Source organism: Colletes latitarsis, chromosome 9 (assembly GCF_051014445.1).
Source record: "Colletes latitarsis isolate SP2378_abdomen chromosome 9, iyColLati1, whole genome shotgun sequence".
Lineage (NCBI taxonomy): Eukaryota > Metazoa > Arthropoda > Insecta > Hymenoptera > Colletidae > Colletes > Colletes latitarsis.
In genome coordinates, this window is record NC_135142.1 from 25072819 (window position 1) to 25093346 (window position 20528).

At 42.7% G+C, this 20528-nt stretch overlaps 3 protein-coding genes across 5 annotated transcripts in view; 1 reads left to right on the forward strand and 2 right to left on the reverse strand.

Annotated features, from left to right (window-relative positions):
• Positions 1-3550, forward strand: part of Pgant2 (polypeptide N-acetylgalactosaminyltransferase 2) — a 228222-nt gene extending 224672 nt beyond the window's left edge. For all 3 annotated transcript variants that reach the window (XM_076772692.1, XM_076772693.1, XM_076772694.1), the window contains 2 exons: positions 65-275; positions 1144-3550. In XM_076772692.1, coding sequence (XP_076628807.1) covers positions 65-275; positions 1144-1413 — 481 coding nt within the window. In that variant the 3' untranslated portion in view covers positions 1414-3550. The remainder of the gene's footprint in view (positions 1-64; positions 276-1143) is intronic.
• A 39-nt stretch (positions 3551-3589) lies between these two features.
• On the reverse strand, positions 3590-6628 carry Dbe (KRR1 small subunit processome component homolog dbe). The gene has a single exon (XM_076772704.1). The coding sequence runs from the start codon at positions 6279-6281 to the stop codon at positions 5259-5261; it is 1023 nt and encodes a 340-aa protein (XP_076628819.1). The 5' UTR covers positions 6282-6628; the 3' UTR covers positions 3590-5258.
• A 5996-nt stretch (positions 6629-12624) lies between these two features.
• LOC143345554 (uncharacterized) overlaps positions 12625-20528 on the reverse strand; it is a 138263-nt gene continuing 130359 nt past the window's right edge. The window contains exons 7-10 of the mRNA XM_076772815.1: positions 18804-18866; positions 18317-18636; positions 17929-18225; positions 12625-17295 (exon numbers count right to left, since the gene is read on the reverse strand). Of these exons, the coding sequence (XP_076628930.1) occupies positions 17043-17295; positions 17929-18225; positions 18317-18636; positions 18804-18866 (933 nt within the window). The 3' untranslated portion in view covers positions 12625-17042. The remainder of the gene's footprint in view (positions 17296-17928; positions 18226-18316; positions 18637-18803; positions 18867-20528) is intronic.

Below are 20528 nucleotides of genomic sequence, written 5' to 3' on the forward strand. Positions count from 1 at the left end.
TTCATTAAAACGCGCGTCAGCGCACGTGAGCCGTATTAATAAAACGACGCCCATTTCGTTTTAGTATTCAAGACAGAATGGAGCTGAAGCGGAAATTGCACTGCAAGCCCTTCAGTTGGTATCTGAAAAACGTGTATCCCGAATTAGTTATACCCACCAGCGAGGGCGGGCCAGGGGGATCCCTGAAGCAAGGAACCGCGTGCCTGGATAGCATGGGGCATCTACTAGACGGGAACGTGGGACTTTATCCGTGTCACGACACTGGCGGTAACCAAGTAAGTACGCCGGTTCATTATTCAAGCGGTGTGTGTTCTAAGTAAACTCGACCGGCTGGATAGTCCACTGCGGTTGTTTTACCGAAATAACTCTTCGTTTCGGTTCGCGGTATTAATCCGTCCATTCAATTCTGCACTTTAATCATCCCCCAAAGGATTTCGTGCCCGGATAAAACATTAAAGGATCCTCCAGACACGAACCGTCTCTTGTCTCAAAGCTACGCGAGATAATTTTAATATTTATAACGACCTATTCCTGGTTTCAACCCCGTTAATTTTTTTTTAATTAATTTATCAATGTACCGTCAAAAGCTATCGTTTTAACGAAGCTCCGACGACGCAGGTATATCATCTATTTAACGTAGCTATATTTGGGTCACTGGTCACTATCCACAGATGTTCATTTCGCCATCCGATCAATTAATAAATGAAAGAGACGCGTCCCAAATAGTATTCAATTGGTAGCCTGCAAGGACAATGGACAATGTGAGTTATTAGAGTGCTTAATTATTTTCATCGACTCCCTTTATTCTCTGAAAAGGGATCCACTTATCGTAGCTGTCACTTCCCTAAACAATACAGGGGAGGAGGGATGTTACGTTAACAGAGATACTGGCTATCGTTCGAGTACCATCTGGAACACCGTCCATTGTTCGATTAACAGATTAAAAATACGTAGTCGGGTACAAATAATCCATATCGTGAGCACAACTTCCTTACATATCGCTGATTTTTAAAGTCGGAAGACTCGAATTTCGAAAGATATTCTCATCCCTTAAATTTGAATCGCCACAACTAAATAGAATGATAAATCTCTATGAAATGGCTAGCTACGATCGTTTTAAATCACACTTGGGTCCGTTTTCAGGAATGGGGCCTAACGAAGGACGGTCTGATAAAACATCACGACCTCTGTCTTACCCTGCCGGTGTACGCGAAGGGCACCACGTTGCTGATGCAAATTTGCGACGGTAGCGAGAACCAAAAGTGGAGGCACCTGGAGGGCGGACTGATTCGACACTCGAGGATCCCGGTGTGCGTGGATTCGAGATTCCAGGCGCAGAGGGGCATCACCGCGGAGAAATGCGACTCGAACGCCGAAACGCAGAGGTGGCACCTCTACAATCACAATCACTAGCTCGTGACGACCGTCTCGTGAAGATCGCGATGTCGTCGTCACTCCCGAAGGACTCAAGGGGTGCGTTATCTGATCAGGAGAAGCCGTATCGATCTGATCCGATCGATCGATCTCGTCGGCCCGGGATCCAGGCTCCTCGATCGAACCGGTCGATGAGCCGCACGATTCGTCGTTCCGTCGCTAAAACGGAACTTCTCGATAAAAATCGTGAACGCTGACACGCTCGTGCGTGCAACGAGACCGTTTCAAAGAGATTCGAATGCTTGCGACGATGAACGAGGAGCAAGGTGGAAACAGTAGGGGTCGACAAGGCTCACGAGTGAGATTAAAGAAGACTTGGAATTGAACTCCCGCGTACAAGAGGTCGAGCGAATTTTATAACGGAAGAACAGGCTGTTATTTTTTCTATTTTACTTGGTAGAGGTAGACGGCAATTTTAGACGAAGGGAATCGAAGGACCGGTTCGCCCGCAGATCGAAACGCTTTGTGAAATTTGAAAATTGTATCGAAACCTGACACGTCCTTGTCCCGGGGATAAATTTCAGGAACGCATTTATTATTAATTTACATGATCTCAAAGGATTCCCCGACACCTTTCTCGATTATCACCACGAATATCATTTAAAAGGAAAAACCTGATAAAAAGAATACTCCGATGTATCTGTAATTTTAAGCAAACTCGAAATGCACCGTGTACTTTAAACTTTTACCGTTCGGAGTGTCGTTTAACGAACATCGAAGCGTCTCGTTTAATCGTAAGGTCGCTTCACGAGCAGCTGAAAACATTGTTCTCGACCATTTCGACGATCGACAACGATTGCAAAAATGTCGGTGCCCGTGGTCCCGTGTTTCTCATCGATTTCTATGTTTCTCGCGGATCGATCGTACCCGACTCTTGTTTTTTTTAGCCGACTCTGAATATTCTTAACGTATACGCGGGCCACAGCGTCGACGTTCATTGTCTCCAATCCAAAGAACGAATTGCAGCGTGAATCGAACGCTTCTTAGATCAAAGGCGCGCGCGCTACACGATTCTCACAAAGAGATTTATTTTTGTATAACGAATTGTATACTTACTTGGTTGTGCGAATAGTTGGGAATTGCGGTGTGCACTCGCCCCGAGGACTCAACGCGTTGTAAATACGAACGGACACGTTCCGCTTCCGGGGTCTCGTTTATCCTTAACGCGACGACAAAGATCGTCGCATTAGGGGTGAGTTTCTCTTTGATGGGACTGCGTGAAATGTCGGTGCGCAATCGGAGCGTCTACAACGCGTCGAGTTGATTAAAAGCGGGGGGGAAAAAAGATGCGACTAAATGCAGCAATATGTAGCGAAAAAAAAAACGATCTTTTGTACACTTACACTTTTCCCGACGACAATGATCCACTGCTGTCATTTCGCATTGATACTACATACGTATATATATATATACATATATACATATACATAGCATTTTGTATGATACTAAAAACGCGCTCTAATTGCCTCGACATTCGCAGCTCTGTAAACGTAAGGAATTGCTTGAAGGATTGTTTTTACTCGGAAGTTGGGTAGACGGTACGCGTTGTACCATACTGATCAAAATCTCGTGTCAAAATTGGTGCATTCTACATACAGGGTGCAGTGATAGTAATGGTTACGGATATATGGGGCGATACAACGTGCAAGAGCAAGTCCGAAACTATAGACCAATGCTTTCCGAATATTTTACAGATACAAAATATATAAACATTTTTTAAACGTTTCTTTTAACTAATCCTCGATTAAGTGTTTATTGATATTTATTGATCTAATCTTTTATAACGAAAGCTTCTAACCAAACTATCTATTATATGTTTCAAATAATGTGATGCGAAACAAACATCGCGAAAATCCCAGTAATTTATATAATTCTCTCAAACTGAAATTTAGAAATAGATATATTTATTAAACGAGTCGAGTAAGATGTTTTAAATACAATTAATTTAAAGAAATCCACTGACCAAATTAAATGCTTACACTACATATTGCAAATAATGTGATACGAAACGAAAGATCGCGAGGATCCATATTGTATAATTTCTCTCGCCTAAAATTTAGGAACGAAGGCATTTATTGAATAAGATTAGCGAAATATTTAAAACGATATAAGAGAAATATATTTCTACTGCTATCAAATCTCCAATGGTAAATATAGACAAAGATATATAAGTTATCAACACGTTAAATGTTTTCTTACACGAGCAATCGCCCCATATGTGTTTATTCCACGATTACCATCGCACGTTGATCTGGTGTTTAGACACCTCGCCTATTGAACAAGATTTTAGGCAAATATCGTCTCATCCCGAAATTTTAATTCGACGTGCTACAATTGGGTCAAAATTATTTTGTTGCTCAAGGCTGCTTTACATGATATTAACCCAGACAAAATTCCTGCTAGAGGGGTAGCTTGCCTCTCCGTTCGAGAAATAGAAAAAGGTGGTTCTAACAAAATCTTAACTCCTCGCTGACCTTGAACGACCAAATCATTTTGAACGGATCGCGGCGCTTTTAATTCAGTATCTACCCGAGCGACTTGCGAATCGATGCGCTGTAAATACTTTTACGTACTCGATTAATTATCTCTCTCTATCTTTCTCTCCCGTCCTAAGGCGTCTCCGAGTAGCACTTTCTTCGTCGTCAACGCGAACACTTTTCTCGTTCATCGCTTTCGTTGCGTGCTTCGCGAGTAACGAGACAACCATTAATCGCGTAATAACTGTAAATAATATGTCTACGATATAAGTATAAGATAACGAAACGTCGTACTTCCATGAATCTGTAAGCTGTAAGATAACGAGCGATTCAAACCTAACGTTAAGGTAGCAGAGTAACCCGGTCAATGTTGGATACGCGTGTCAGAGAGACGGGGACTAATTTCTGCTGGACGCGAATAAAATAAGATATGCACTTGTACATTGAAACGAACATTTCCAGTCTCTCTCGTACGACGCGTTCGGTTTTTGGTTAATTTTATATTCGTTAAGACAAGGCCTCGCATTCTGAAGCGCGCTGTTCTAAAACTACACCATACAAAGATGATTCTAAAATGATGTCGAACAATTTACAGTCGCATTTTACGTCTCGATATCAACCCCGTATGACTTACACATATTTTGATTTCACCTTTTTATCGCTGCGAGCCACTGTGACTTTAAAACCATAGTAAGACCAAAATTTACCTTTCAATTCGTATCGCGAGTCGCGTAAAACGCGTCCATTAAATTTTCGGACAACGCTTCTGAATCATCCCACATAGTGTGTCGCAGAAATGTAATCCTTGGAAATGTGTTTCAAAAACGAGGTAAAGTGATATTAAACTTTGACATTGAGCATCGTCTGTTTAATGCCAGCTATTTTCAACTTACGATCTGATATTTATTTCGAGGGATTATATTGATACACGCAGACTCGGTACGAAGAACTGATTGTTCATTTTTTTACGTTCAACTACATTGAAATTGTAACGAATTTACAATTTCTGCTAATAAAATGATCCTGAGAAATATACGGACATTTGGTTTTGGAGTCTAAATACCTGTCATCAAAGCAAACCACTGAATTTCTATAATGTATACAATGCGTATATACTTATCTATATTTACACATTTATGTTAAGAATGCGATATTATAGTACTTATAGAAAAAATGTTTTTTAATAAAACAATGGAATTACTCCGTATATTTATACGCGAGTCGTTCCCATAAAAAAAAAATTCACGTATCAACAAGTACCTTTTTTTATTAAGAACTTTGTGTATAGAGGATTTAGTTACCGTGTTTCCATCACGAAAAATGAGTCTTACGATTTTCAAGCAGTTTTTAAGATTTTGCACTACGTTTTTTCAATCCTTTCTTAACTTTCTTCTTAAATTCATTTAAGTCTATATCGTTCTTCTGCTCTTTGCTTTCTTTAGGCTTTTCCTCTGGCGGTACAAATGCCTGTGCCCTACGTTCTTGCCTCTTCTTCTCAGCCTCTTCGTGCTTGATGTCTTGTTCCCTCTTCCTCTTGGCCCTCTTCTGTTCCTCCTTCAAGAAGTATTCACCAGATGCTATCATCTTGTCTATCTTGCTCTCCTGCTGTGGCGGTGGGAACGGAGTATACGGTTTCTTCTCCTTCTTCTTTAGAGGCTGTTTCCGTTTACTGACATTCTTGCTGTTGAACTTTGGAAGGAATCTCTCCCAATTTTCGTTCATCAATTTTGGATCTTTAGCTAACTCCCTTTTAATCATTAATGCTTTAACGTTATAAATTGGATGGATATTTTTCATAGTATCTTCCACTATACGTCGAACTTGTTGAAGACCTTTGTAAGGACCTAACGCAGCTACTGTTTGTCCTTGCACAAGTACATAACAATTTGTAAGCAGTTCAATAGATTTCAAGGTACAACCATTGGGCCCGATAAGCCTCTGACGCCGCTTGACAAATTTTTCTCTGTTTCTAACTAACGAAGATATTTTTATGATATCTGAACCAATGTCATCCTGCAATACTCTGGTAGCTTGTTCGAAAGGAACGGACCGAGACAAAAGCTTAATCATGTCGCGAGCTTTGACAATAATATAAGGATCCCACGTTTTTCGCGTGGTTTTGACTGTCATACTACCTTCGATGAGATCCAATTCTGCCTTGACTGCATGCTCCTCCAAAGCTTTCTGAATCAGCGGCCAGTGTTCTTTCAAGTATTTTTCTCGGTATTTCGGGAACAATGTCGCAAACGAACTCTCTTCCAGCAGACGATGAGGATTGTCCTTGGGTGTGAAGTTCGGAATTTTCAGCGACCACGCATTGTCCACAGGTCCCGTTTGCTGTGGGCCGTCTTCTCTATCAGAGTCACTCATTTTTCACGTTTGCACTTTTTACTGTTTGATCATTACACCAAAATCACAGAAAGAAAGCGTCGATGAATGTGCATTAGGTTACGTTCACTTCTCAAAAACAAAGTTACTATTCTTTAATTTATTAATATAGTTCTTGATCAATAGTTACGATAACAACCGATTCGCGAAAATTACACGTGAATTCTTAAAAGTGTTTTGAGTTCAAATGTAGGTTATAATATTAATTAGTACACGCGCCACGGACCATGCGTGGAATAGATTCACGATGTGTCGTACGCTTCGTGGCTACCAGAGACCTCTCGTATCAGATTCAAAGTTAACGACAAAGTTACTAAGAAGAATATAAAGTAATTTGTTTTAATGTACTCTGTGAACGTTCTTCTATGTTTTATGCGTAAAGATACAAGAATACGATCGTTACGTCGGAAATATAGACACGAGATAACCTTACTAGACGCCAGCCGGTACTCGAATGATCTGCCCCTCCACAGCCACGAGTTCCCGAGCTCCTTCGGAGAGCTTCGGGAATTAGAGAAAGATGGCGAATGTGAGTCTTCCTTCTCGCTCTTGGAATAGTTGAAATTCAAATTATGTAAATCAGCATACGATTTCGAGTCTCGACTGCCCAGCGATTTTTATGTTCTGACCTATACTTATTACACCATAAACAAGCTAAAAAATAGACCTATCGTTTAATGGAAATTAAATTAATCGATTTTTACCAGGTCGATATTTTAGTTCGTGCAATCACAGACGAGGTATACGAGTAGACCTTTCACCCAATGTATTTTTTCACCAACAGATTTAGAAATGAATTTCAATCCCTGCATAGTCAACTCACATGTACTTACGCACACGTTACAACTGTCTGCCCATCAACACTAATTCAGTGATTAGTTTCTCAACTGACAAGGACGCTAAAATCACCTCCGAATTTTTCGCACGGTATGGCAATTGTTCGAACTGATGTATAAAACGACATGTATTAACAAAAATTAACGAATAGAGAATGAGTAATACTACAGATACGAAAGTTATACATATGTGTCTTGATAAATCTAAAAATTGATTCATAACAGTGTTATCAGACGGCAGACCGGTGCCCAGAGTAAGCTTACCCCTCCATTTACACACACCAATTCACGGCCATGTGTACGTGAGCTTAGGTGCTTTGGACAGCTTTGGGAATTCAAGAAAGAAGGCGAATGTGAGTCTTTCTTTCTTGCTTTCGAAACAGCTAAAATCCGATTTGTGTCAACCTGCATACGATTTTCAGTCTCAACTACCCAGGCATTTTTATTTTCCGACCTATGTATACCTATTACACATAAACGAGGTAAAGAATAGACCTATCGTTAGTGGGATGAACGCTGTCGCTGTACCACGAGTGTCTTATAACATGAGATACACTCTTCCAAAGTGGAACGAAATGTTAAAAAGATCATGCATCAAATTGTAAGAGGATCCTCGTAAGAAGGCTTTAATCTTCGTAATAGTTTTAATGGGTCGATGATCAACAATGACTAGCTTATGGTCACTGGTGGTCAACAGTGAGGTTGACATCAAGGTCAGCGGTCCAGTTAAGATCCAGAAATGGTCAAGAGATGGGACCAATCGAAATAGTATTGTTCTTTAGATCAAGCGGTTCTTAACTCTTCACATTGACATTGTCTCCCCACTCTTCGACTTCCCCACTTGAAGACTACCGCTGGACAAATTCTTCAGTACCCCTGGAGCATCCAGGGGAATCGGGTCTCGCGGGCCAAAGTCAGGCCATTCGTGGAGTGCTGACCACTGGGGGGACCAGGAGTGACCAGGACTGACCAGGACTGACCAGAACTGACCAGAACTGACCACTAGTGACCAGTGCTGACCAGTGCAGATCCGACTACTGACCACTACTGACCAGTGCCGGACCGTGATGACCACTGGTAAGAACTATTTAAAATTGCTCTCCCCACTTCTATTTTGTCGTCTGATACCAATTCAACGTTATGGAACTGTCTAACGCTTTTGCTAAATTACGAATCGTTTCTTATGTTACAGCTGGACCTCTGGTGCTGCTTCCTTGGTAATGGTAACTAATGGTCAACAAGTAGTAAGCCCACTTTACTTATTTATATTATTATCACAAAATTGACCGGTTTATTTTATTTGTTTGGTCATAATTCGGTGTTGTTTTACTGTTCGGTTTTATCTGGTTATTATGTTTTCCTCCTCTATTTCTACTACTGCCTTATTTTTTGAATTGGCATAATTGTGTTGGATCATGTACCATTTTTGTTTCCATATTATTTTATGTATTTTGTTTGTATATTATTTCATGAATTTCGATGTCACTAATTAGAATAAGATTTTTATTCTTATTCTATTTCGCTAAGATATTTTGTTTAATTCTTGGGTATTTTCATTCTTTGATTTCATCGTTGGATTTTCAATTCTGCGTTGGATTTTCAGTCTTTGTTTCTGTTCGTCTTTGAAGTTTGTATGGTTCTTCGGACAATTTTTGTAATCATTCGCTATTTTACTTCGACTTTATACTCTCGTTACGCAAGTATAGGTAGAATATTTTGTTCGTAACATGTGTAAATTTTGTACATTTCCTTAGGTAGGTCTAGCATCGAGAATCTTATAGATTCTCACTTTTAGGTACATCAGCACGACAAATTATTCCATCGCTTCGTCTAGTTTGCATGGTGGTTATTAAATTTCCCTTCGTATGTCATTAATATGTGTATCAATTTTAGTTTCAGATTATTCGCAGGGACATCGAGGGAGTACGCCACATCCGCCGAGGGACATTTAATTCTAAGTCGGTTAGATTTAAGCTTCGTCGCGAATCTTAAAATTAACGTCGAAGATTTCTTTATTTTACATATTTCCGCGTTCTACCAAGCAATTATTCAATAAGTAGCTTCTCGTTTTCTCGTTCCCTCGTTCCTAGCTTCGATCACCGCTGTTTCATCGATTGAAACACGTGATCGGCCGTGTATCTGGTCCGAAAGATCTAATCGCCTTCCCTTGGTAAGCTTGATTGAGGGAAAACGGCACTTCGCTGGAAGGTGTGGAGTTTCCGTATTCTGCGGAAACGCATACCTTCCAGCGGAAGTCGACTCTGTCTCAGGTACTCTCTCTTTGTCAGACAGCCTAAGTCGGGTCCTTCGGGCTCCCGGCGGGTTGCGTTGGAGAAATGGAGACCTCGATTCGGAGTTGCAGTTCTCTGTTTTCTTGTTGAGATCGAGTTAGCAAGGGCAGTAGGTTCGATCCTCGGATCAGCTGCACGGTTCAGCGCCGCGTCGCGTCGCGTCGCGTATCCCACGATTTAGCTTCATCCCTCTTTTTAACCACATAATTGCTTGGTACAACATCCAAGGAACTTTGTTTCCTTCTATCGTCCGAATTTTAGCTTCAACTTGACTAGACTTGAGCTTCGACGTTAATTTTAAGTCCCTATTGTATGCGTCTCCCAATGTTGCCAAGTAATTATTTAACAAGTAGCTTCTCTCGACTCGTTCTCTCGTTTCTTGCTTCGGTCACCGCTGTTTCGCCGAACGAAACATGTGATCGGCCGTCCAGTTTGTCCGAAAGATCTAGTCGCCTGCCCATGATAGATCGATTTCTAGAAATAGAAATCAATCTACCAAGGGTAGTGTTGATTCGATCCGAAGACCTGCTGCACGGTTCAGCATCGCGTCGCGTCGCGTCTCCAACAATTTAGCTTCATCCCTTTTTAAACAAAATAATTGCTTGGCATGACTAGTTTCTAAGGATGTGAAAGGGAGATCGATGGAACTTGGATTCCATCTATCTCTCTTCGGGTCTCCACTCGCAGCAACCTCCTCGTGGTGAGACCTGGGTAATATTATTTAGCGTTTAATTAATAATCGTATCGTTCTTAGCTGGGTAATGCAATTATTAATTAAAAGCTAAATAATATTAGCAAATTGGCTGCGATCCGCTTTGCATAGGTCATCATAAATATAGAGCTTCTTCGCTAGATTATTTTTGATTCTCATTGATTCATCAAAGATTCTAGAGTATTGTCAAAGACGAGGTATACGAGTAGATCTTTCAACCAATGTATTTTTTCGGCTCATTTTTATGGGGTCTCGAAACCCCATTACCATTTTCGCGTCATTCGCAACGTTACCAACAGATTCAGAAATGAATTTTAATCCCTTCCATAGTCAACTCGCATGTATTTACGCAAACACTACAGCTGTTTGCCTATCAATACTAATTCAGTGAATAGTTTCTCAACTGACCGCCATCCATGAGAAGAGGACGCTAAAATCACCTCCGAATTTTCAGGTCGGTATGGCAGTCAGATTGGGCCACGAAAGTCTACTCGTATACCTCGTCTGTGGTGCGATTTATACGCCTGTACCAGCAGCCAAGAACTTATCTGCTATCGGACATATACCTACTTTAGACAATATCACAGACGAATTTTGTCTGCGACAATACTGCTTTATCTGAAACTGAAAACATAATTTAAACAATGAAAATTTCAGTATTGAATTTCATCAGATTATTTATTATAATACTTACGTATGACGAATATAAATGGCCTCACATTTTTCATCTTGTTTCTCTTTTATCCATAAGTTGTAAACCCTAAATTTAAAAAATATATCAGGAATCTACATTTTCTTTCGTAAATTAATCTTCCATGTTATAATTCTAGTTCCCTACAACTTTATAATTGTATTCGTTCTACAGTATTTCTATTTTTAATCAAAAGTTTTGCATTTAAACTCTGAAGAGGAGAAAGGGAAAACCCATAATCATTAACCAAAGTTATTCGTGCCTGATTACGAACATATGTCCACGCAAAATCAACTGGGGCAACGAATGATCAACGCACGGAATATCTATGACGCAGTTTATTATACAATTACAATATTCTTACTAATCATATTGTGATAATGATCGTAGTAATAGTGTATCCTAGATAACATGAACTATTCCAGATTGATATGACTTTATTTATACAACGCCACGGGCACACACGCACGCACACTCTCCCTTTCTCACGCTACCTATCGCTCTAGCTTCCGGTTTGATCCCCGAGGCGAGATCGACGCGGAACATCGAGGGCGGACGTCAAAAACGCGCGTCGCAATTAATTATTCCTAATCGTACTTCGCGATACCGATTCACCGGTCGCGGATGAACTCTTAAAAAGACTGCGAGTCTCGAGAATCGCTAATTCTTGGTACAAAATAATTTTGACGACTTTGTCATCGAACGAGGATTCTCCCCGTCGCCGCTAATCTCTTATTAATATTATTATTCTTTCGTTTAATCTTTTAAGAACTGTCATACCGTGCTCTTTATCTCTTTATCCTTTTCAGCTAACGTTCGTCTTCGTACTTTATAATATTATCGTTAATGGTATTCCTTTCTTAAGTAATTAAACGTTATTTCTACGCATCGAATCGAACGACGCGCGCGTCCATCATTATTTACGAGTTTACAACACATCGAATCGTTAGTAGGCTCCTATAGTAACGCTAGATTCCTCTCAGAAGACAGTTATACGTTTCTACTGATTGATTAGTCGGCTAACTTCGGTATACCCGGCTGCGTTTGGCTGCATTCACGGTCGCGCGTGCGGCCATATTTTTTTTTTCTTTTTAAGTGGCTCGTTTATCGCGACTTTTTCGCGCAGTTTCTATATTATTCGCAGACGTATTTACAGAAAGAACGCGATGGGACGGTAGGAGCAAAATCTCGCGTATTTTCGCATCGAACATGAATAATCTGTCGCTGGAATGATACAAACGGAAAATATCAGGCTAATATACATTTTCGCGCGTTTGGAATCAAATTTGTTCGAATATTCCAACGAACAGTCCATTCCTTCGACTTTGTTCGAACACCAACAGTAAAAACAAACTAAGAAAACTGTGTTTCACGAAAATGATGATTAATACGTTCGTCGCCATAAGAAAATGAGGACTTCCAGCAGAGCTTTGAGAGTTCGTCAAAATTAAGTTGCAATTTCCGATTACAGGAAAGTATCGATGTTTTACCCGTTACAAGATCATATCGAAACTCACGTATTGTTTGTAGTATAGCAATCGTATTCGAGCGTGTGTTCGAAACTTATGATTTGCGACGATTCAATAAATATTTTACGGTCCAAAATATTCGATGCATCCAAAAAGAAAACCAGGAAACAAAGGGTCATCGGTACACAGAAAAAAAATCAAAGGAACCAAAATAACTAAAGTCTGTCTAGCACTTTTATTTTCAAATAATAAAAGTTAAAATATAATGAAATAATAATAATAATAATAATTAATAATAATAATTAATAATTAATAATAATAATAATAATCACTGTAATTAATGTGTCTATTCGCTCGCGTAATGCGCCGGCTCGTCGAGGCTCGCGAAAAATGAACCAATGACACGTCGATCAGAGGGAAGGGGGGCGAGTTATCCATACTAATTTCTCACTTTTTATCTACAACATTACACACCTTCGACGAACGAGAAGAAAACAAAAAAAAAGGAAGATCAGGAAAACGCAGAATTGTCCTTCTATCACTATCTCTCACTCTTCATTTTCTAATCATGTTCTCCACTATGTCTATCGATTTTTCTCGTATCTATCGTTCTCACCCGTTCTCCATTAAATTTATAAAACGTCTAACGCACTCAAAATCGAATGCTCTAGGAACTCTTTTTGTATCGTCTTTCTTTTCATCGTCAATTTCTCTCGCTCTCTCTCTTTCTCTCTCTCTCACTTGCTCTCATTGTTCGCGCTTTTGTTTCACTACAGCTTGGTCCACGACTCTGGAAGTTAATGGTTCGAAGTAAAACAAAGTACAGTGGGCAATGAAACGGTGTGGGATTTAATTCTTAGGCTGCAGGATCGGGAAAATAGGATCGGGGGCGAATAACGCTTGTAGGTGATTTAGAACGAAAGGACGCGCGGGATCGATACGAGATCTCGTCTCGTACGCGTTTACATACATACATACATACACGCATTATATTATATATAATCGGGCGAGCAGAATATATTAAAATACGGAAAATATATTGTAATATATCGTGTCGCGTCGACGTGGCTCCCGTAGAAAATTACATATAATATAATATCAGATATACATATATACATACGCTGGCAGAGATGCACGCATACGCTTGTGATTAACGCACGATGCTGCATATATGTATATACATATATTTAAAAAAAAAACGATTCTCGCAACAAATGTACACGGGTGAAACGCGCTGACGTTCTCGATGATAATAAAATCGAGGGGTTGAGAAGCCAAACGCGGGTTCGAGTTTGCAGAAAACTCAACGGAGAACGCAATTTTGTAAAATAGTAGAATATTAAATATTTTTAGTTTTATTATCAATCTATAATCAAAATGTTCAAGAAAGCAAACGCGACACGCTAAAGGTTGGAAATGAACTGTATCGCGAGCTGTATTACTATAAATGTTAAAAATGAAACGTCGATCATTTATTCGGCATCCTAACCCCTCGGATTCCGATCTCGACACGGCTGACGTCGTCCACTGATATCTACGATTAAGGATACTTAATAATATTCGTAATAATAAGAAACGATCGCTACGGTGAAGAAATCCGCCGCGGTTTCCGCTAATCGTCGCACTCTATCGATTCTCCCTATTATTTACAACACGTTTACTTTATACATTTATGTATAGTATGTATATTTATACATGCATATGTATAACCCGACGCACGTGCTCGCCTTCTGCGCAATTTCTCTGTACTTCTTTCGGTGTACGTGTGTACACGCACATACGTATATATATATATATATAATATAATGTATTTATAGGTATATCCACGACTCTTAGCATACGGCGATTACGATATAACTACTATGTATACGGTCTTTATGAACGTTTCATCTCTGTCATCAAAATCATAGCCCTTAATTAGTCACCGGGAGTTCACCACCTCGAGGCGGTCGATTTCTGCGCGCCAGGACGAGAGTTCTCGCTTCGAACGCGCGTCTTCAGCCTCTATGAAATTGTCTCTGCTCGAAAATCAACCGTGCGAAAGGTAACGTGTCGTTGAAAAATATGGACGCGAACTCTCGAACCGCGATCGCGTGCAATCGACGCGTCTAAACGTATACGCGCTATATGTATGTATAATTATTTGCGTGCAGCGGGTGTATATATACCGTATGTATGTACACGTACGTACGTATCTACAAGAGCTGACACTCGCGTCGATCCAAAGACATTCGCCAAAAATACGAACGCGCACTCGTTCGCCCTTTTGGAGTCGTTTCTGAATACTTTGAGCCCGGCGATGCGACTCCACCACGCGTTCAAATCACCGAATAACTCGATTTTACTTCGCGGAAACTAATCGCGTTATCGATCTGAAATTAATCATCGGCAATTTGGGGTTAATTATGGAACGAACGTCGAAATTTGGCATCCTCTAACTTAAATCTTTACGGGGATAAAATTGTTGGAAATTTGCTGGTATTAGCGAGCCGCTCGTACGGCGCCGGACTCATAGCGTTAATAGTCTAGGTTTTGTTTATTTTTTTTTTCGTTTACATTTACGTTTACAGGCGACAATACTTTGGTTTGGGACTAATAAACGACAATCGATCGTGTCTCAGGAACGAGGAACGAGCCATCCCTCGTATTCTTGTTAATTTCGCAAAATTTACGCTCGTAGAAGTTCTAAATATGTACAGACTCGGGACACGGATATGTATGACGCTGCGACAGACACGCAAAGGTATGCGTAATTATTTACAAACGTATTGTCGGACCTCGCCGCATTTTTCACCACCGGCGAGGGAGCGTTGCTCGTGGCTTGAAGATCGTAAGCTCGTCCGTAATATCCAGCGACAGAAAGTATGTTGTTCGACGAATCTGAGTGTCTCGACTAAATTGTAACCAACTAATTTCACTCGAAAGAACGAGAAAGGGGTCGTTGAATTCCAGTGAATTTACCGTAGACGTAGACGTTTCGGTGTTCCTCGTGGCAGTGAACGATCGAGCTTCGACAACTTTGTAATTAACGTTCGACATTAGTTTCTCTGGGCGAGCTTTCGATCTTGAAATGGCAAACGCTCTCTCGCAGGTCGTACGTTAACCCTGCTTACCACGGAGAGAGTCGAGCGCGACACGACGAACTCCGCGAGACACACGGAAGGTTTTTGATTTCTTCGACGCGTTCTCGTCGTTCGTTGTGCTCGCGTTGCAAACGCTAAAGTATTCTCCGAATTTCCGCCGAAGTTGCCTCGCGATTATCGAAACTCGCGACGACCCACGTCGAGTGGAATTTCTCGAGATCGCGAGACCATCGGTTAAAATTTTATACGGTTCGATATAAGTCGTTTCGACGGGCAAAAAGAGAACCAAAAGGACGCGGAGGGAAACCAGTCGATAATTACATGTGTATCGTCGAACGGTTCCCCTCTTGATAAATATTTCATGATAATTCAAATGATAACTCGGAGAAGCCGATCAAGGGTCTTGCTTTATGGCGGATCGTGGCCGGCTGCATTCGTGTCGTTAATTGCGTCTTGTAGGTGAACGGTGTACAACGCGACCATGTACCGACATGTATGCGAGAACGAAGGCTTCAAAGTCGATTCAGGAACTTTACTATCGTTGGAAACGATCATAAACGGAAGAAGTTTACGCGCGACGTTGCTTCGGTCTCGAAACTGGACAATCCCGATTCCTTTCTCGAACAAAGTTTCGATCGATGCAGTATTTATACCGAGAGATAATAATATTTATAAGGAGGCTCGCGATACGATAATCGACAAGGTTAATGGGATCATTCGCTGTAACAATTATAATTGTACCAACAACTATAATAACAAGGACAGCAAACCGCTGCACTTTGATGTTCCTCATGTAATTCAAATTACGCGAGAGCCTCTTTCGACGAGACTTTCGACGATCTTGTTAGCAATTTTTTCATTGTTAATTTAACGGGGAGGCCAATCTTTTAACGATCGGTTACAAATATTAAAACCGATCGAAGAAACTCGCGATTGCACGAGCCTCGGGCTCGCAAACAAGGCCGCCAAAGACTTTGGATACTTCGTTCGACGTTACAAGACGACCCGCAACTTCTTACGATCCGCTCGAGCCAGTCGACAAGTTAACAACCGAAACGCATAATACTGAGAAAAACCGTGAAACTTAACGAAATACCTCTTTGTCCTCTGGGGGCGCGTCTTTGGGCGTTCGCGATACTCAATTTCCTAAGTCGAAACAAGCAATTGTCTAAAAAAAAGTCTTTCGTCGACGTTCTGCATCCTCCTCGACGCGTTACCGTGCTTCGTATACTCTGCGAGACATAGTTATACCTTGCATCGAATAGGAGCTCTACATCGCTTCCCTCGTTCCATCGTAGAGTCCTTTCGTAGCGAAACCTTCGTCGCCAGGATATGTTTCGTATCGTATCGCGATCGTGCCATTAGGTACGGCGTATTCGTCTCGTCCACTGCCAAAGCTGACTATTGCTTTACCCCTTCCGCGACGATCCTCCGCGTTCTCGTCCGGTTCGCGCCAAATTCCATTCGGCGGATCGGAACCTTGTCCGCCGAATTGACGCTATCACCAGTGACGTCATTGTCATCTGCAGACAGACCACCTGGCGGGATTAGTGATAGAACTCAGGTAGATTGCACAAACGTCGTTGCTGTTGCTGCTGATGCGATTGCTGGTGATGATGCTGATGAAATAGTGCCTCCCCCGGGTGGGTCGGCTGCTGGTGTCACTCGTGGGACTTGCCGCTCAGCGGATGGTAATTTCCACCTGCTGAGGCCACCAGGGCCAAGGGTAGCGGCGAGCCAAGAGGCGTCGCGTGAGGGTGGGAGTGGCCCATGCTAGAGGAGTGCGTCGTCAGGGCCAGAGGACTGCCGGACATGGAGCTTGCTAAGGACGCAAACACGGACGGAGCGGGAGACGCCATCGTCGGGCTGCCCATCGCTGCTGTCGGCGGATTGATCCTCTTCTCCTTCTGCCGTCTGCAAGAGGAAAACCGCCTTCGTTAAGTTTTTGGATGAAAATTTGAATCGTTAAGCTCGATGCGATTGAAACAGTCGCGTGTTAGGTCCTTCCGTACACCTCTGCATTTTTAAATCAATTTTTTTTATAAAACATTTTCCGCAGGATGGTCTTGATGTAATAGAATTTCAAAGTCCCGGTGTTAATTGACTCGACACAAGTTCTTCATGTCGAGTATAACAATTATGAGGCTGCTCACTCGTCATCGAGTCTTATACAGGGTGTTCGGCCACTCCTGAGGAAAAATTTTAATGGGAGATTCTAACAGAATTTTTGTCTCGAAAGTGAGTATTAAATCGTACGTCAAGGGGTTAAGATTGTTTTCGATCGAAGAAAGCGTGAACCGTTTGCGACAGGGCAGTTATGGGACAGTCGATGAATGAACAGATGGCTCGGTAGGCCAAATCTGTCTTTGCGACCTACATCGTCCGACCTTCGTTTAATTATTCGGAATAAGTAACACTTTTCGCATACTATCGAAGTCCGAACACGCAGAGGCTCACGGAACGACCTAATGCTTCCAAGCTTTGCTATCCAAGGAAATAGAAAGCGATGGAAGCTACAATATACAAGTGCGGAGATTTGAAGCTCACCTATTGCAAAACCACACCCGAACGACTTCCTTCTCCATCGCCAGGCTGTCGGCCAACAGGGTGATTTCCTCCGAAGTGGGTTTCGGGTTTTGTACGAACGCCTTTTCCAACGCCACTCTCACGCTGGTCTCTATCGAGGTCCTCTTCTTCCGCCGCCTGCCGATGGCTTCCGGTGTGGTGAGTGGGTTCGAAAGGGAATTCGGGTTGTTCAAGGAATTGTCCGCGTCTTCCAGCCATTTCTGCAGGAGGGGCTTCAGCTTGCACATGTTCTTGAACGAGAGGTTCAGCGCTTCGAACCTGGAGAACGAGAAACAGACATTGAAGAAGGCGAATCTCGTGGCGTAAATAACTTGGTGATCGATAAATCGCGAGGATCGTCGCTACCCACCTGGAGATCGTCGTCTGGGAGAAGTCGTTGCCGTAGAGTTTCCCCATGGCGAGGCCAACGTCGCCCTGAGTGAAACCGAGCTTGATCCGCCTCTGCTTGAAGGTCTTGGCGAACTGCTCGAGTTCCTCGAGGTCCGTCGTCTCTTCCGGCGAGGGTTCCAGCCTGGTCGGCGGTTGCTTGACCGCTGGCGGCGTGCCAGGCGGCGGTGGTGACCTTTGTTGCGCCAAACTTCGACCGATCAACCCTCCGCCACCCTGGAGGGCCTGCTGCTTCTGCAAGGCTTGCAACTGCTGCTGGGCCGCCTGCGCCACTGCCTGCACCTGATAACAGACAAACGTCCGTGTGTCATCCTCGCGAAACGGTTGTCTCTCCGATTCGTTAACCGTTGCAACGAAACGTCTGAGTCGAATGGGGAAAGAAGCATTCTGTTTTGGGCTCAGACGTAACGCAACCGGAGGATAAGCGATGGCCTATCGTAAGACAGTACCTGCATGGACTGTGAGCGCGGATGACTGGGTCTTGAGGCGTAGCCACCGCTCTGCAACAGCCCCTGCAAGACGTTTACGACCATTGATACGTTGACAACGGTCTCGTTCATTTTTACTAGTTACGGGTCATACTGTTCAAGGTTTCTCGCGTTTCGCCAGCTCTGCAGCTTCGTGCTTCTAAAGATTTACGTATTTTCAAACATTACAATAATTCGGTTCAACAGTTCTGTATACTTATGGAGTCGTTTCCGAGGAGTCATTTTTCAGCGCGAATAGCTGCAGCACTGGTGAAAAGTCTAGAACAAAAGGTACTCGAATAGTACCGCAAGAACCCTGATTCTTTCGAAATGCAATCGTGACTCTGTTGGGGGTATCTTGAGATCGAGCATGGGGTGCGTCGAACTCGATGATTCGAAACGCTGGTTCGCGTAACGGGTTATTTGGAGATTTTCGTTCGAGGTACGGGCGAAAAGTGACACGTGTTGCGCCCACGGACAGGTACGGAGTCGCTCGAGGGGCGCTCCGACCGATCGATTATCTTCACCCTTTTCTTAACCAGATGCTCGATTAGGAGAATAAGGGGCTCGTGCAAAACGCGACGCCCGGGGAGCAAAAGGGTTTTCGGGACAGGTCGCGTGTCGTTCCCGGGGCCACGAGAACTTGTTTATGCTTATTGTTGGCCGCGAAGACACCCGGCGCGGGGTCGCTTTGAATACGGCCACGTGCCACGACAGGTTGCGAAGACCCACCGATCACCTGTGCACCCTTTCCTATTCAAACGAATTTAAAGTAGACAAGTCAGAAAGCGTGACTACTGTTTTAACATTTCCTGCACTTTTGTTTGCAAACCTGGCGTTCTCCGATTTCACAAAATCAGAGTGAAAGCGATACGACGTATAAATTAATTACGCGAACGTAATGATAACTGAAATAATATGGAGTGCTTTGTAGAGATGGGTGGGAATTTCGAAGCTAATAACTTCGTTTTATACATACGAGTTCTTAACTCGATGTAACTTTTAACGAACGATATAATTTGGAAATCTGACTAAACAGGAGAATCGTATTCAAGTAACTATTTTGCTATGAAAGCACCCTTGCCACCGCAAAATCCTTTCAAGTTGAGTCGTCACCGTCTCAAAATTAAATATCCCTTACACGGACTTCGGAGACGCGCTTAGGCCACGCGTGTAACGTTTGAAAGGGGTTTGGGGCAGGTTGTTGCGCTCTGTCGAGAAAGGGTTGCACGATGGAGGAGGTCGTGTGCCCTCGATCCCTGGTAGACCGTTCTCAAAGAGACCAAGAGGGTGCTTCGAACGCTGGCGAAAAAGCTGGAGGAACCAGGGGGGGAGGTGTAGATACAGGAAGGAAAAAAGAAACAGCCCAGCCACGTGTGAGGGAACAAAGGGCGTCCCGTGGCAAGGTGCCCAAGGGCCCGGGGATCCCTCCTCGTTGCACCTTTCAAAGAAGACACGAAAGACCCGGCCTCGATGCTCGCAGATACGTGGACACGAGGGCGGCCATTAAATCTGCTCAAGTTCGAAGTCGTTTTGTTAGTTTTTCCAGAAGGTTACGCGACGATGCACGCACTCCGCGCGATGGAATCTTTAGAAAATTTCTCGTAAACGCGCAGGCCTCGTACCTATTCAACCTCCGGGGCCCTGAAAGCCCGAAGAAGGGAGGGGGCGGAGGTTGGAATCTTATACAGGAAGGAGGATCATTTT